Source organism: Chiloscyllium plagiosum, unplaced genomic scaffold (genome assembly GCF_037043375.1).
Source record: "Chiloscyllium plagiosum isolate Xiang-an unplaced genomic scaffold, Cpla_swu_hap1 HiC_scaffold_49, whole genome shotgun sequence".
Classification (NCBI taxonomy): Eukaryota; Metazoa; Chordata; class Chondrichthyes; order Orectolobiformes; family Hemiscylliidae; genus Chiloscyllium; species Chiloscyllium plagiosum.
Window position 1 is genome coordinate 10856483 of NW_028270187.1, and position 16232 is coordinate 10872714.

General features: G+C 44.1%; 3 protein-coding genes across 17 annotated transcripts in view; 1 reads left to right on the plus strand and 2 right to left on the minus strand.

Moving 5' to 3' along the window:
- The window catches only part of LOC122544643 (histone H1-like), a 36629-nt gene extending 27238 nt beyond the window's left edge, over positions 1-9391 (minus strand). For 5 of the 9 annotated variants that reach the window (XM_087984884.1, XM_087984882.1, XM_087984883.1 and 2 more), the window contains exons 1-2: positions 8083-9191; positions 3790-3871 (exon numbers count right to left, since the gene is read on the minus strand). In XM_087984884.1, coding sequence (XP_087841010.1) covers positions 8469-9149 — 681 coding nt within the window. In that variant the 5' untranslated portion in view covers positions 9150-9191 and the 3' untranslated portion in view covers positions 3790-3871; positions 8083-8468. Of the gene's footprint in view, positions 1-3789; positions 3872-8082 lie in introns of all 9 variants that reach the window. The other 4 variants (XM_087984886.1, XM_087984885.1, XM_087984888.1 and 1 more) reach the window with 3 other exon arrangements.
- The window catches only part of LOC122544532 (histone H1.01-like), a 179340-nt gene that overhangs the window by 60534 nt on the left and 102574 nt on the right, over positions 1-16232 (plus strand). For 2 of the 7 annotated variants that reach the window (XR_015755275.1, XR_015755277.1), the window contains exons 1-2: positions 9262-9386; positions 14081-15032. The exons of 1 other annotated variant lie outside the window; for it this stretch is intronic. The gene's annotated coding sequence lies outside the window, so the exon portion shown is untranslated. Of the gene's footprint in view, positions 1-9251; positions 9387-14080; positions 15033-15135; positions 15356-15392; positions 15459-15682; positions 15738-16232 lie in introns of those variants that run through there. 4 more of the 7 variants (XR_015755271.1, XR_015755269.1, XR_015755270.1 and 1 more) reach the window with 4 other exon arrangements.
- Positions 4115-7444, minus strand: LOC148135529 (histone H3-like). Its single transcript, XM_087984890.1, has 3 exons — positions 5110-7444; positions 4459-4708; positions 4115-4143 (listed from the first exon to the last, which is right to left on the minus strand). Exon 1 carries the CDS (start codon positions 7198-7200, stop codon positions 6799-6801), a length of 402 nt encoding a protein of 133 aa, XP_087841016.1. The 5' UTR covers positions 7201-7444; the 3' UTR covers positions 4115-4143; positions 4459-4708; positions 5110-6798.

The window sequence follows — 16232 nt, forward strand, 5'->3', positions numbered from 1 at the left end:
TAAGTTTAATTAAGAATCCTTCCCAATCAGGGTCCGAATTGTAAATGTGAGTGTATTTATCAATGTTTGCCTGACAAATTTTCTTTTGTGAACATGTGAATGTGGTTATCAATTTTCCCTGGTAGTTTCTGCTCTGTGAATATGAAAACGTAGTTATCAATCTCTAAATGAAAATCAAAAGAACTGCAGATGCTGGAAACCAGAAACAAAATCAACTTGCTGGAAAAGCTCAGCAGGTCTGACAGAGTCTGTGGACAGAAATCAGAGTTAAAATTTCCAGTCCAGTAACCCTTCCTGAGAACTGACGGTAGTCAGGAAATTATTAGTTTTTCTGCCGAAGGTAGGGTATGTTGAAGGGTCAGGAGTAACTGGTAGATTGATATAGAATCCAAAGATCATGGTCAGACAAGGAAGGTGACTCACTATTAACAGGGACTGTTAGTGACTGTTGGTGTATAATAGCAGACCTTGTGATAACAAGGCCGGTGTGAGAGGTTCTGGGTAATGACATGGGAAAGCTCTCGCCCTAAAGTTGTAGAACTCAGTATTGGGTCCAGAAGGCTGTTGTGTTCCCAACCAGAAAATGAGGTACTATTCTTCCAGCTTGCACTGAGCTTTAGCTGGAGCTCTGCAGCAAGCCCGAGGCAGAGATGTTCATCAGGGGATTGGTGGTGTGTTAAAGTGGCAGGCAAGTGGAAGCTCAGGGTCTTGTTTTCTGGACAGAATGTAGGTGTTTGGCAAAGTGGACACCCAATCTACACTCAGTTTCCCCAGAATAGAGAAGACCATGTAGCAGCTAGGAAAATGCACACACTCAGTTCTGAGGAAGGGTCACTAGACCTCAAATGTAACTCTGATTTCTTCTGTTATCAATCTCTACCTGTCAGTTTCTCCTGTGAATATGAGAAAGTCATTATCAAACCGTACATGTCAATTTAAGTAATTTGAAACAGTGTTATCAATCTGTTCCAATAAGTTTCTGCTTTGTGAATGAGAATATCTTCCTCTGAAATGTCCTGCCACGTGCATTTGAGTGTGATTGACCAATCTGTCCCTGTTATATTCTGCTCTGTGTAACTCAGGATGTAGGTGTGAATCTGTATTTGTCAACGTCTAGTTTATACATGTGCAAATGCATTTATCAGATTGTACCTGCCAGTGTTTTTGAAGTGTGTGTGGTGATTTGGGGGTGTGTGTTTAAGTATCATGCTCTCCCGTTCAGTTTCTGCAGAGTGAATCTGTGAGAGGAGCAATCAATCTCCGCCTGTCAATTTTTGTTGTTCAAAGTTGGGGGAGAATATTTGTAGCTCGGGTGCTCGTTGTTGTGGTTCTGATCGCCGAGCTGGGAATTTGTGTTGCAGACGTTTCGTCCCCGGTCTAGGTGACATCCTCAGTGCTTGGGAGCCTCCTGTGAAGTGCTTCTGTGATGTTTCCTCCGGCATTTATAGTGATTTGTACCTGTCGCTTCCGGTTGTCAGTTCCAGCTGTCCGCTGCAGTGGCCGGTATATTGGGTGCAGCGGACAGCTGGAACTGACAACCGGAAGCGGCAGGTACAAATCACTATAAATGCCGGAGGAAACATCACAGAAGCGCTTCACAGGAGGCTCCCAAGCACTAAGGATGTCACCTAGACCGGGGATGAAACGTCTGCAACACAAATTCCCAGCTCGGCGAACAGAACCACAACAGTTTTTGTTGTGTCCACATGAGAATTCACGAATTGAGCTAACCTTGTCAGTTTGTGCTGTGTGACCGAAAATCAAGTGCTCAATCAGTACCAGTCACTTTCAACTCTCATGTATCAAAAGTTGCTTAATTCACTGACAGCCAATAATATTCTATGAGTCCAGTGATGACAAATTCTTGTTTGCCATCTGGTTCACTAATGTCCTTTAAGGAAAGGAGCTGCCATCCTTACTTGGTCTGGCCTACATGTGTCTCCAGACCCACAGCAATGTGGCTGACACATAACTATCCCCTGGGAGTTAGGGATGGGCAATAAATGCTGGCCTCGCCAGTGATTCTCTCATCCCGTGAATGAATTTAGGAAAAAGAATTCTCTGTGACTGTGATTGATTCTGTGATAGTAGATTTTAGGGTGTTGTGATTGAGACTTAAACTCTTCTGCATTATGTCATTTATGGTAGAGTCACAGAATTGATCCAGCCATTCGGCCAATTTGTGTCCAGACTGGGACATTCTGTTCTTCACCCGTTCTCCATACTAGTTTCCATTAACTGTTGGGATTTTGGACTTTATCCACTCATTGACAGTATCTCTCTCTAAATGCTAATTTGAGATTTTTTCTGCAGTTACCTGTCTTTGATAACTATAGTGCCAGTTTTGTTCTGTGGGCAATAGCATCAGGTAGAGTATGTGGATCTCATTTTCTTTCCATGTTCAGTTGTGTTTTTTTGGCCTGAGTTTAGGATAAACTTGATCAATATTCACTAACCTATTGTGATTGCGGGATTAATGTTATCTTTGCCATGAATCTGAATTTTATTGCATTCAGACTTTTTAAAAATATTTTATGCATGCAGTAATCTTTATCAGTTGCGGCTGGACACTAAGATATAACATCTGATACTAACTGAAGCGATTAATGATTTGGTGAATCAATTTATAACTGTCCATATTTGGAAATACCTGGGCATAAATTTCATTTTTTTTTCCCCTTTCAGCATTAACTGGCTGTGTGTGAGTGAGTTTTCTGTTGTGCTGCCAATCTGTATCACTTGAAAGGAATGGCACTGGTCTATATCACACTGACACTTTTTTTATGTTGCCTTGTGTTTCCCATTCTCCATGTCATGATCTGATACACTTTATGAGGTGGGTTTAATGCCTTATAATTCAGTGTTTCATATATTAAAAAAGTATGGAAATGCTTCTGCATTACTCAGGCCCTCAACCAGAATGTGAGAGTGTGGAGAAAGTGTGTGTTCATCAGCACCAGGCTCAGTGTGAGAATGAGATTCATTCACTCTCTGATACTAGATATCAATGTGCTCCTTATTCTTGGTTATTGTGTTTCGCAGTGCTACAGTGTCATCCAAATTGAAATATGTCACTTTTAGTAACTGTTACTGTACTTCAGTGTTCAAACTTCTGCTACTTGACATGAATGAGGTACTATCCATTGCCACTGGAGTCAGCTCGTGTCAGTGAAAGTGGATGTGTTTGTATATCTGTTAATCTCTGGCACTGCACATGTAGTTCAATAATGTCCACAGCCAGTGTTCTTTAGCTTTAGTGCCTGTAGGATCCATGGACAAATGTACATGCAACACATTGCAGCAGAAAAGCATCTGTGCTCAGAGGTTTATTTGGAATTTACACTGTTTAGTTGTTGTGCCTTTCACATAGGACTTCTATTTATCAAAAGATTAATTTTGTCCGTCTCAGTTACTGATAATGCCAAAGTTTCCTTCTATATCTTCAGAAATCCTTGCTGTAACAATGTAACAGAATGATCTGTTTGTTCACCTTTAAAATTGCCTTCATTACATGTGGAGTTAATACAGTTCCTAATGTATATTTCATAAGAAGGTACAATCTATCCCTCTTCTGATGTTGCAAATGATAATTGACTAAGTATCGTGGCATTTATTGGAACTGAGCTGTTGTGCATTGAGTAAAGGGAGAAATCAAAAAAATATATTGCATCATTTGTGTTTGACTCTTGGATTTAATGTGTACCTCTGGAAATTGAGCTCAATGTGTATCTGAGTCAATCCACTCTGACTGTGGAAAGGATGTTCTCCAATCTGACAACAGTAACATACCTGCTGGTTGGTAGAAGCAGATGGTCACACTTGGCTTTGTACTGAGGGAATATTACATTGTCTTGGTCCATCAATCATTTGCCTGGAGGAAGACAAGAGGGATATTTTCTGTAAATCACCATCAGCTAAATAGAAAGACATCAACTGATCAATGAAATATTCAGGTCAGGTCATGATCATGATAATTCTTTGTTTTTAAACAGGGCAAGGTGAACAGAGCAAGGACTGGTTACACTCTAGCTCTGAGACCCTTCCAGTCTTTGTTTTTCTGTTTGCGAAACTCTAAAACAATTTACTAAGGTACAAAAACTAACCAACATCTGCAAGTTCAATATTCAGCTCCCAATACATTAACTGTTGAAGGAAGAACAACAGGCACTACTCTCACATTTAGATATACTGTCCTTTAATGACCTACTATTCAATGTCTATTCGCAACAAACAGCATGAAATAGATGCTAAACAATGAATTTCCATCAGAGTTTAGGTAATTAAAAACCACAAGAATATCCCACAGCAGCTTCTTCCCGTTCTGCCTCCCACAGCAGGCCCACACACAGCCCGAGAAAGGCCTCTCTCTTCCCCCCAGTCCGCTCACTCCAAGTTCCGGGACCAGTTCCTGCTCCGATCGGCCTCTTATAAACAGCCACCGGTTCTCCCTGAACTCACCCCGAATCAATCCCGGTCTCGGAGCCCCCTCTGTGTCCCAGGCTCCCATCCCGATGTGCTGCTGGAAGGAGCCTGCTGTTCCCTCGCTTCCCTGAGCGCTGATCTCTCCATTGCGGTCTGTTTCAAACAAACCTCTTGCACTCACTGAGTAAATGCTCCTCAATGGCAGCGCTGGGGGAGGGCATCACGCATGTGTTCCTCTGCTCAGAAACATTTCTGCTTTGGAGGAAGGGCAGTATCGCGCATGCGCCTAAGGATGCAGGATAAATTATTCACATTAAACTGACTGACAGCAGCGGTGATAAATCCAGCGCAATATTAGGGATTGAGATTAAAGCACAAATATTACTTCCAAAAAAAGGAATGTTTTCTCTAGAGCAGAGATGACTGCGGTGGGAACACATGATTGAAGTATAAGCGATTTATGAGGCGTGTGGGACAGGGTGAATAGAGAGAAGCTGTTTCCCTTGTTTGAGCGAGCAATCACAAGTGGTGCTTAGGTAATGATATGGTAAGGGTAAGGATTCTCGCTATACTGAAGGGTTAGATGTAAAGATATTGAGGGAATTTCAGAAAAATCTTTTCACTCAGCAAGTGGTGGAAATCTGGAAGACACTACATGCGAAGGTGGTGGAGGCCAGAAACCTTTACCTTTAAAAAGTATTTGGATGAGCACTTCAAATGTCAGTTCCGGAGCCACCATTCACGGTGGGATATGAACGGTGAATATCTCCCCAGGCAAACCAAAAAGAAACGTGTCTCCGTCTTTGAGTACGAGGAGCAGATACATCTTGCGATTGGCGGTCCTTTCGTTCTATGCCAAGTAGACTCGAACCTGGGTCTCTGGCGCTGTTTTCTCCGATTCCAGTCAATGAGGCTTTCTGCTGTCAGTGAGAGATTATCAAAATGAACGGAGATCAAACCAGAGCAGCTGCAGGACTGGGATGGCAAATGTGGAGCTTTTGCTGATGTCAGAACTAGTGCACAAAGGCTAGGCGACATTAAAATATTGTCTCAAGACGATTAATGAGCTCAGCCGGAAGAACGTTCTGTAATGTTTAATCAACATATCGGAGTGTTTTCGATATGTGAAATGAAGAGATTAATTGCAGATTGCAGTTCTTAGCGCATGCTTTTGTTTCTGCCAGTCCTTCAGGTCCAGAAAAGAGAAAAAAGTAGAAAGAGATAGATGCAGTTAGGCAAATGGATGAGCGAGAGAGATTGTCTAAAGTATATATTTATAACCTAATGAACAAGTATTGATGAATTCCCCTCTGATCAAGGTTCTCCTTTTTTATACATACTTTTTCTATGTAAAACATACTTCGTTATTTGTGAAATGGCGGGCTTTTCAAATTGGAAGGAAAGGTGTTGATGATTTGGCGCTGGCTCCAAGAGTAGAGAATGTGCCCTCTCTTCTCCCTGCCTCTCGGGAGCATATTGAACACCAGTGAATCTTTTTTTCTTTATTACTGGTGCTATTTGCTCAAGTCACTCTCTAATATTTGATTATTCCGGGAGCGACAAGCCCCGGTTGGGGTGGGAGCCCTGAGTGTCACCACTGGGTTCTGTTGGGTTGCAGAATAGTGTAAATGGGGCTTTCTGCTGTCGATTAGAAGTTTCCAAAACGAACCGAGATCAAACCAGAACAGTCGCCGGACTGGAATTGTTAACGCGGAGCTTTTGCTATTTGGGAGCACGGTATTAAGATAATACCTAAAGGCGGCGTTCGTTTTTCATGCACTCACGCCGAAGAACGGTCATGAAATCCTCACAGGGCTGAATGAGAGTGTTGGTTCTCTCCGAAGACAATCTCGAATCCTTCAAATAGATTCTAGACTCATTACCCGAAAGAAAAATTGCAAATTAATGACTAAATACGAATGCATTGTTTTGCGTAAAGCTCCCTTCTCTGATCTACATTTCGGCAGGATTTTCAAATTTGAAAGAAAACGGTTGATGATTTGGCGCCATGTTTTCCCGCCAGCTTCCTCAGCAATGATCATACCAGCTGTAACTGGTGGGAACACCAAGGGAGACAGTGAGGACAAAGGGGATGTAATCCGGAATTAATACTGCACTACGATATGAAAATTACATAACATTTCCCAGCAGCGTATATTCTAGTCACTGCTGCTTGTACGATGTGTGTCTTCAACTGTCTCCCCTGAAATGTTTTACTGACGTCACGCCCCCCCCCCCCATTAATATTATTCAAAGCCATTTTCCAACGTCTGCGATCGCTTCCCGCTCTCTCTGGATGGTTTAGTGGCTCTGAATAAAGCCGTCATGTATTTCTCTCTCTCTCTTGGTGAATGTGCAGGGCCGGCCAGGCTCCGTTTAGGCGCGCTCCCCGCGGATCCTGCGGGCCAGCTGGATGTCTTTGGTGACCCGCTTGGCGTGGATGGCACACAGGTTGGTGTCCTCAAACAGTCCCACCAGGTAAGCCTCGCTGGCCTCCTGCAGGGCCATCACCGCCGAGCTCTGGAAGCGCAGGTCGGTCTTGAAGTCCTGAGCGATCTCTCGCACCAGGCGCTGGAAGGGCAGTTTGCGGATCAGCAGCTCGGTGGATTTCTGGTAAAGGCGGATCTCCCGCAGAGCCACCGTGCCGGGCCTGTAGCGATGAGGCTTCTTCACTCCGCCCGTGGCCGGAGCGCTCTTGCGGGCCGCTTTGGTCGCCAGCTGCTTGCGAGGAGCTTTCCCTCCGGTGGATTTGCGCGCTGTCTGCTTGGTCCGAGCCATTCTCCTCAACTCGCAGTTACACACATACACAGGCTGCTGCTGTCAATACTGAGGCTGCTGCGGTGCTCTCTGTTTCAGGGAACGGAGAGCCAGCCCAAGAGCTGGGATTGGATACAGCCCTGTCCCTCAACCCACAGAGAAACAGCTCCGGATGGAAAAGAAAAGGCAGGAAAAGAATTGTTGGAGTCTGATAGGTTCACTGGAAACGACAGTTGGTCAGTTTCCAAATGCCCGCTGAATTCACCCTCACAAACCTTGAGATTAAAGTAACCATTAAAACGCAAAAACGCCATCCGTCCGCAACTAAGATAAAATTTACTATTTTATAGCAACTCCTCAAAACCTCGTTAGCAGTCAGCTTGGACAGGAGGCGTGATCATTGCCTGATCTGTCCGTAACAGGCAGGAGGAAAAGGCGGGGTTTAAAACAGCCAGACAAACTGAACAACCGAACGTTTACCCGCCGTGAATCAATCGAAACAACCACGCCAATTTAAACATCTTAAAAGCTAATGCAGTATACACCGATAAAAGGACAGAATCTCACTTTATGATTAGATTACCCACAGCGTGGAGACAAGCCTTTCGGCCCAATAAGTCCACATAGACCCATTCCCCTACATCTACCCCTGACAAATCCACCTAACACTGCGGGCAATTTAGCACAGCCAATTCACCTGACCTGCACATCTTTGGACTGTGGGAGGAAACCGGAGCACCCAGAGGAAATCCACGCAGGCACGGGGAGAATGTGGAAACTCCACACAGACGTCCTTGGCGCTGTGAGGCAGCAGTGCTAACCTCTGAGCCACCGTGCTACCCCCGGAACTGTTTTTGTTACCCCCAGATTGTAATTAGCCCGAAGACAATGTGGAATTGCTACCTGAACTGTCTGTAACAGGCAGATGGAAGGAGCACGCAATGAAAACATCCGCAGGGTCTCAGAATCAAAACTGAACAAAGTAACATTCCTGAACGGGTCAATGAAATAAAGATACAATGTCACATTCGTGACGCGAAGTGAAACAACCAGACGGAGATCAATAAACCCTCCCTATATGATACCTTCCCCATTCACAGGTCTCAGCTCTCGTAAACCATGGCATGAGTGTGTATTTGAGTTATTCAGATCAAATAATATCTAAGGTAGGTCTGCGCTCGGCGCCGGGACACGGAACATTTGATCCGGGCTCAGCTCTTTCCTGAGAGATGTGGGTGGCTCTGATAAGAGCCTTTGGGTTCAGACGGTTACATATTACACTGACGGGTTCATTTTTTTGCTGCTGTCTTGGTCACTTTTGCTTTGGGCTTGGCCTTGCTTTTAGCCGGTTTGCTGAGGGGTTTGGGGGTTTTAGGGCCCTTGGCCTTTTTCACCTTCTTCACGGGAGTCCGTTTCTTTGGCGCTGCTTTGCTCACCGCTTTCTTTGGCGGTGCCGCCTTCTTGCCGCTCGCTTTCTTGGCTGGGGATTTCTTGGTTGTCGCTCTCTTGGCTGGGGATTTCTTAGCTGTCGCTTTCTTGGCCTGGGATTTCTTTGCTGTCGCCTTCTTGGCCGGTGATTTCTTCACGGCCGGTTTCTTGGCGGCTGCTGATGTTCCCGCCTTCTTTCCCGCTTTTGCCTTGACTGGATTCTTAGGGAGTTTGAAGGAGCCAGAGACGCCCTGGCCCTTGACCAGAACAAGGGAGCCGTTCGCCAGGCACCTCCTGATACTCATCTTGATCTGTGCGTTTCGCTTTCCCACATCGATCCCGCTTCTCTCCAGCGCCTTCTTTACAGCGGACAGAGACGCCCCTTTGCGATCCTTGATATCCCCGACACCCTTCAGAATCAGCTCTCCCAACCCGGGACCGGGTGTTTTCTTCCTGGGAGCCGCCGCCTTCTTCTTGGGAACCTTGGCTTTGGTGGGAGCGGCGGCTGGAGGAGCCGTTTCGGCGGCTGCACTGTCGCTCATGTTGAGAACTCTGCGTTGAATCTTTCTCTAGGACAGTCTGAACTGGGTCAGCAATGATGCTACTGGGGGCGGCACTGAGCAACTTCAAGGCAGCGAGCGGACGGCGCAGGGACAACCAGCCGTCAGCTCCCTGCTTCTGCTGCCTCTCTGTGTTTCTCTAACGGCCTAAACTCTCCGATTCCTCTGAAATTCCGCATCTCCAGAGAGCCTGGCTCGATCGCTCCTGACCCTGACACGGTAAGGTTTGCGACTGAAAAGCTTTCACTCGAATAGAGGGCTCCGCTGTCGAGTTAAACTCATTTTGCTGCCGCACAGATCGAGCTTTTTGAGCTGAGCGCTGACATTGTCGGTACTTTTAGACTAAAATCTTGAAATCAACAAATACATTGTCTTAAATTCTACCTTTGGGGTCTATTGTGGGAGCCGGGGAATAAGTTGAATTGAAAATGTTTTTGATTTTCACAAGAGAGACCCAGAAATATCATAATATTCGCGGACACACAAACACAGTTACGTTCGACTTACCGTCCGCCCTTTTCCGACAGCCTCTCTGACACAGTATTCACATTCACACAGTCACACGCCAGAAATACCACCAAATGTAAGTGTGGAAGGACAGAATGTCTCCTCCTTTTAGCCTTTGCTGCGGTGTCCAGGGAGTTAGTTGTAGTTTTTCTCCTCAGTAACTGTTACACTCTCATCAGCTCTATTGTTTACATCCTCAAAGATGGCCAGTCGGTTTGTCAAGCTTAGAAGACAGAACAGTGTGCACTGGAACAGGCCCTTCATGTTCATGCTGATTCTAGCAGATCCTGAATACTGTTTTGTCAAATGCTTCGCAATTGAAGCTTTCATTTTGATTTTTTTTCCCTGAGGCTGACTGGCCTATAGTTCATAATTTTATATCTACCACCTCTTTCGATTGGATTGCTTACACAAGCTAGCCCCCAATCTGTGTAAATTATTGCAGAGCTTGTAGAATCTTGGAACATGACCATCCCTGCATCCAGTATTACTCAGCCCATTACATCTGGGACGAAGATGATCAAGGCCTGGTGTTTCCCAACCTTCAATCCTATCCACTGTCCCAACATCATTTCCCAAATAATACTGATTTGGTTCAGTTCTTCCCTCTCACTAAACTCTCCAATACCACTACTGTGTTAGTTGTGTGAATATTTGTGAACAGAAAACAATAGTATGTCTGCGATTTTTGAGACATTTTCATTCCCCATTTTGAACTCCCCTCTTTAATGTTGTAAGTGGCATGTGGTCCTCTTTGCCAACCTATTTATGTTCATTTCTCTCTTTACACATTTATTAGTGTTTTAGCAGTATTTTAAATGGTTTCCACAACATTACTCTTTTCTTCATTTGTTCTTTGTTCGTTAAATCTGGATCTGTTTGCAGCCTTCCCGTCTCGCTATATTCCCAAATTGTAGGCCTTTTCTTTGGACAATAAACTATCTTAAATAGTCATTTCAAGTTTCACAACATTCTTTTTATAGGAGAAAGACCAGAATTGCACAAAATATTCCAAAAGTGGCATTACCAATGTTCTGTACACCCATAACATGTTCTCTTAAGTCACATACTCAAAGCTCTGACCAGTAAAGGAAAACATAAATGCCTTATTTGCTATCCTAACTAACTATAACTCCACGTTCAAGCAACAACGAACCCGCATTCCAACGTCTGTTTGTTCAGCAACACTCCACAGGACCTTAGTATTAAGTGTGTAAGTCCTGCCCTGATTTCCCTTTCCAAATTGCAGCACCTCATATTAATTTAAATTGAACTCAATATGCCACTCCTGGGTGCAGTGGCCCATCTGATCGAGATCCTGCTGTATTCTGAGGTAGCCTTCTTTGCTGTTTAGTACACCTACAAATTTTGTGTAATCTGCAAACTTACTAACAATAACTGGAACCTCACATCCAAATCATTCATAATAATGTGGAGGTGCCGGTGCTGGACTGCGGTGTGCAAAGTTAAAAATGACAACATCAGGTTATAGTCCAACAGGTTTATTTGGAAGTACAAGCTTTCTAAATACAGACACCTGATGGAGGAGCAGCAGTTTGAAAGTTTGTATTTCTAAATGAACCTGTTGGAATATAGCTGAAAATGTGTTGCTGGAAAAGCGCAGCAGGTCAGGCAGCATCCAAGGAACAGGAAAATCGATGTTTCGGGCATAAGCCCTTCTTCCTGAAGTCCTCACTTTCTCCTGTTGGAATATAACCTGGTGTTCTGTCATTTATTAACTAAAATCATTTATATAAATGATGAAAAGCAGTGGACTCAGCAGTGATCCACAGGCCTCCACTCTGAAAAGCATCCCTCCACCACCATCCTCTGTCTTCTACCTTCAAACAAGTTCTGTATCCAAATGGCTAGTTCTCCCTGTATTCCATGTGATCCAATCTTGCTAATCAATTTCCCATGGGGAGCTTTGTCAAACGCCTTACTGAAGGCCATTCAGATCACATCCATCACTTTGCCCTCATCAGTCCTCTTCCTTACCAATTCAAAAAAACTCAGTTGAGTTAGTGATACATGACTTCCCACGCAGAAAGCCATGTTGACTAACCCTCATCAATCCTGGCCTTTCAGAAAGATGTAATCCTGTCTCTCACAATCCCCTCAACTGTTTGCCTACTGTTGATGTTATGCTCACTGTTCAATAGTTCCCTGACTTTTCCTTGCCCCTTTTCTTAAATAGTGGCACCACATTAGCCAGCCTCCAGTCTTTTTGCACTTCACCTGTGACTGTGACTGTGACTTTGCTGAGATATGAATATCTCAGCAAAGGGCCCAACAATCACTTCCCTAGCTTATCATCATGTTCCAGGTCCACCTGATCAGGTGCTCTTGCTTTATCCACCTTTTCTGTTTAAAATCATCCAGCAGCACCTCCTCTGTATTATGGACATTTTTTAAGATGTCACTATTTGTTTCCCCATGTTCTATATCTTCCATTTCATTCTCCTCAGTAAGTACTCACTTAGTATCTCCCACTTTTCCTTTTCTTCCACACATAGGCTGCCTTGCTAATCTTTGCTGGGCCCTCTTCTTTCCCTGGTTACCATTTTGACCTTCATGTATTTATAAAATCTATTTGAATTCTCCTTAACACTATTTGCCAAAGCTATGTTATGTCCCTTTTTTGCCCTCCTCATTTCCTCCTTAAGTATATCCCTACTGCCTTTATACTCTTCGAAGGATTCACTCAACCTCTCCTGTATTTAACTAATATATGCTTCCTTCTTATTTGGACCAAAACCTCAACTTCTTTTCTCATGCAGCATTTCCTACACCTACCAGTCATACCTTTCACATGAGCAGGAACATACTGTCTCTGTACCCTCATTTTCTCATTTTTGAAGGCTTTCCATTTTTCAGCCATCACTTTGCCTGTGAACATCTGCCCTCGGTCAACTTTTGAAAGTTTTTGCACAATACTCTCAAAATTGGCCTTCCTCCAAATTAGAAATTTAACTTTTAGATCTGGTCGATCCTTTTCCATCAGAGTTTTAAAACTAATAAAATTATAGTTGTTGGCCCCAAAGTGCTCCCCCACTGACACATCATTATATCACAAGAGTAGGTCAAGATTTGCACCTTGTCTAGACGATGCATTCACATACTGAATCAGAAACTTTTTTTGTACACACTTCAGAAATTCCTTTCTGTCTAAACCATTAACAATATGGCAGCCATAATCTATGTTTGGAATGTTAAAACCCCTCACCATAACCACACCATTATTCTTGCAGATCTAAGATCTCCTGACAAATTTGTTTCTCAATTTCCTGCTGACTGTTAGGGTGTCTACAATCCAATCCCAATAAGGTGATCAAACCCTTTCTTATTTCTCATTTCCCCATCCAAATAATTTCCATGGACATAAGCCCAGGGATATCCTCCCCCAGTAAAGGTGTGATCTTATCTCTTACCAAACATATCACGCCCCATTTTCTCTTGCTGACTCCTCCCCCCATCCTTCCAAAAACAATTGATTCCTGGAACATTAAGCTGCCAGTTGTGTCATCACCAAACCATGTCTCTGTAGTTGCTATGATATCCCAATTCCAATCCCATTTTCCTAACCATGTCCTGAGTTCATCCTCTTGCATTGAAATAAATGCAGTTTAAGTTATCAATCCAACCTCATTCTCTTCTATGTTCCTGTCTGCCCTGGGTGTTTGACTTACCGACTACCAGCCTCAGATTGATATTTTTGTTCACTATCTCCCCGGTTCCCACTGACCTCACCCCATACCCACACCTTACTAGTTTAACCCCTCCCCAGTACCTCAAGGAAGTGACCCTGCCAATATTGTAGATCCCTTTCAATTCAGGTGGATTCCATCCTTTATTTACAAGTCACGTTTTCCCCAGAAGAGATTCCAATGAACCAAAAATTTGAACACCTCTCCCCTGCACAAGCTCCTGAGTTGGGCATTCCTCTGCTCTATCATCCTATTCCTACCCTCAGTCGCTTGTAACAGCGGGAGTAATCTAGATATTACTACCGGAGAGGATCTCCTTTCTAAATTCTTGCATTTCTTCCTTATTTTTCCTTCGGAATCTTATCTCTTTCCCTTCCTGTGTAGTTAGTTCCAATGTGTAAGCCCCTTTGTGAATAGCCTGCACTCTCTCCGTGATATCCTTGATCCTGACACCAGGGAGGCAACACACTATTCTGACTTCACTCTATCGGTCAGATAGACGTCTGTCCATGCTGCTGACAAAGAGATTCGAGTTTTGTAATTTGTAAAAGGAGGACCTTCCAAATCGCGACTACCTCCATCTAAAACGATAACGGCAGCTGATGTCAGGGAACACCGCCTTGAAGTCGGACAAGTTCCCCTCTAAGGCACTCACCATGCTGACTTGGAAATAAAACCACTTTCTTTCACTGTCACTAGATCAAGACCCTGGAACTCCGTGTTCATGCCATTTTGGGCAGCAGCTGTTCCAGAAGGTGGCTCAACACCGCCTTCTCAAAGGGATGGAGAATAAATGCTAGGCTCAGCCAGCGACATCCACGTACCAGGAGTGAATAAACAAAAACAGCTGGTGTCTCTCGTTGTGGCATACAATACATCACAAGGTTTCTGTCTGCAGCATACATGCCACTAAAATCTGTCATCCACGACAAACTAAATCGAGTTCCAGAGATGTTGTCGCACACCTGGTCTGACTTTTGCACATGCCTCCTGACCCAGAAATGAGCTCAGACACTGTGATCAGTTATTTTCTGCTTTCATAAGAATGTTCCACTTATTCCATCTCTCTGCATGTTACTTTGGGCAAGAAGTTAATATTTCTGGATGAGGGGTCAGCAGGATTAAATACCACAGTTAACATTCAATCAGACGTAATGTTATTGAATGGGGGAGCACAGCGGATGGGCCGAGTGGCCGCCAGCTTCTCCGCCCCCTGATCAGATTGTGAGAGAGCCGGAGGGAGGAATTATTAACATGACGCGGGAATGAACTCCATTGGAGCTTCATAAAGGGGCAATTCCCAGCTTGAAACCTTCTCTGCCCTTTCCCCCACGGCCTCAGTTCCTTTGGTCAAACTGGGAGAAAAGGGAATTGGGGAAATGACCAATTGATGTTTGTTTCTGGGAATCATTGGGAAAAGCAGCGCATGCGCGATGATTGTTCCTGAGCAGAGGAGCTCATGCGTGAGGCCCTCCCCCAGCGCTGCCATTGAGGAGCATTTACTCAGTGAGTGCAAGAGGTTTGTTTGAAACAGACCGCAATGGAGAGATCAGCGCCTCGGGAAGCGAGGGAACAGCAGGCTCCTTCCAGCAGCACATCGGGATGGGAGCCTGGGACACAGAGGGGGCTCCGAGACCGGGATTGATTCGGGGTGAGTTCAGGGAGAACCGGGGGCTGTTTGTAAGAGGCCGAGCGGAGCAGGAACTGGTCCCGGAACTTGGAGTGAGCGGGCTGGGGGGAAGAGAGAGGCCTTTCTCGGTCTGTGTGTGGGCCTGCTGAGGGAGGCAGAGCGAAAAGAAGCTGCTGTGGGACATTCTTGGGGTTTGTAATCCCCTCAACACTGATGGGAATTCATTGTTTGGCTTCTGTTTCACGCTGTTTATTGCGAATAGACTTTGAAATAAAGGACAGTAGAAACAAATGTAATAATCCTGTGTAAGATAAATATAGCAGGCACCGGATAAACATCTCCAGGTATGTGAAATCCTGCCCAATATTTGTTTTTCAACAGTTAATGTATTGGGAGCTGGACATTGAACTGTGCAATCATTCCATTTGTGGAGATGTCCATATGTTGGTGAGTTTATTTTATCTAAGTGAAATGTTTTAGAATTTGGGAAACAGAAAAAGACTGGAAGGAGCTCAGGGCTCGAATGGAACCAGGATCTGCACTGTTCACCTTGCCCTGTTCAAAAACAAAGAATTGTAATGATCATGACCTGAATATTGTATTGATCATCTGATATCTTCCTACTCAGCTGCTAGTGATGTACAGGAGCTTTCTCTTTTGTCTTTCTCCAGGCAAATATTTGATGGATCAATCCAAGAGTGACCAACTACTTCTCACACCCAGCAGGTATGTTACCACTGTCAGAGAGGAGAAGGTCCTTTCCATTGTCTGAGTGGATTGAGTCAGACACACCTTGAACTCCATTTCCAGCAGTATACATTCAATCCAAGAGTTAAACACAACTGACGATATATAAATCTACATTATTTTGACCTGTTCTCAGTATTTACCACCTCCGTGACAGTAAATTCCATTACTCAAAGCCAATTATCATTCATAAGGTTAGAAGCAGGTTAGACTGTATGCTTATAGTAAATATACATTTATGAGCTGCATTAAATTCATATGTAGATTTGGCATTTTTAAAGTTACAATCAATCAGAACAAACCGATCATGGTGTTACATGGTTATAACAAATATAAATATGAAGTGTATATTTGAGTGCAGATATAGAAGCAATGTTGGACATGTATGAGTAACTGAGCAGGACAAAATTATTCTTTTCATTCACATACGTACATACACATCTGTGTCTGTCTCTGTCTCTCTCATTCTCACTC

Coding starts and splice junctions, on each gene's coding strand:
- LOC148135529 (XM_087984890.1), bottom strand. CDS start 7,200: ATGGCTCGGACCAAGCAGACAGCGCGCAAATCCACCGGAGGGAAAGCT.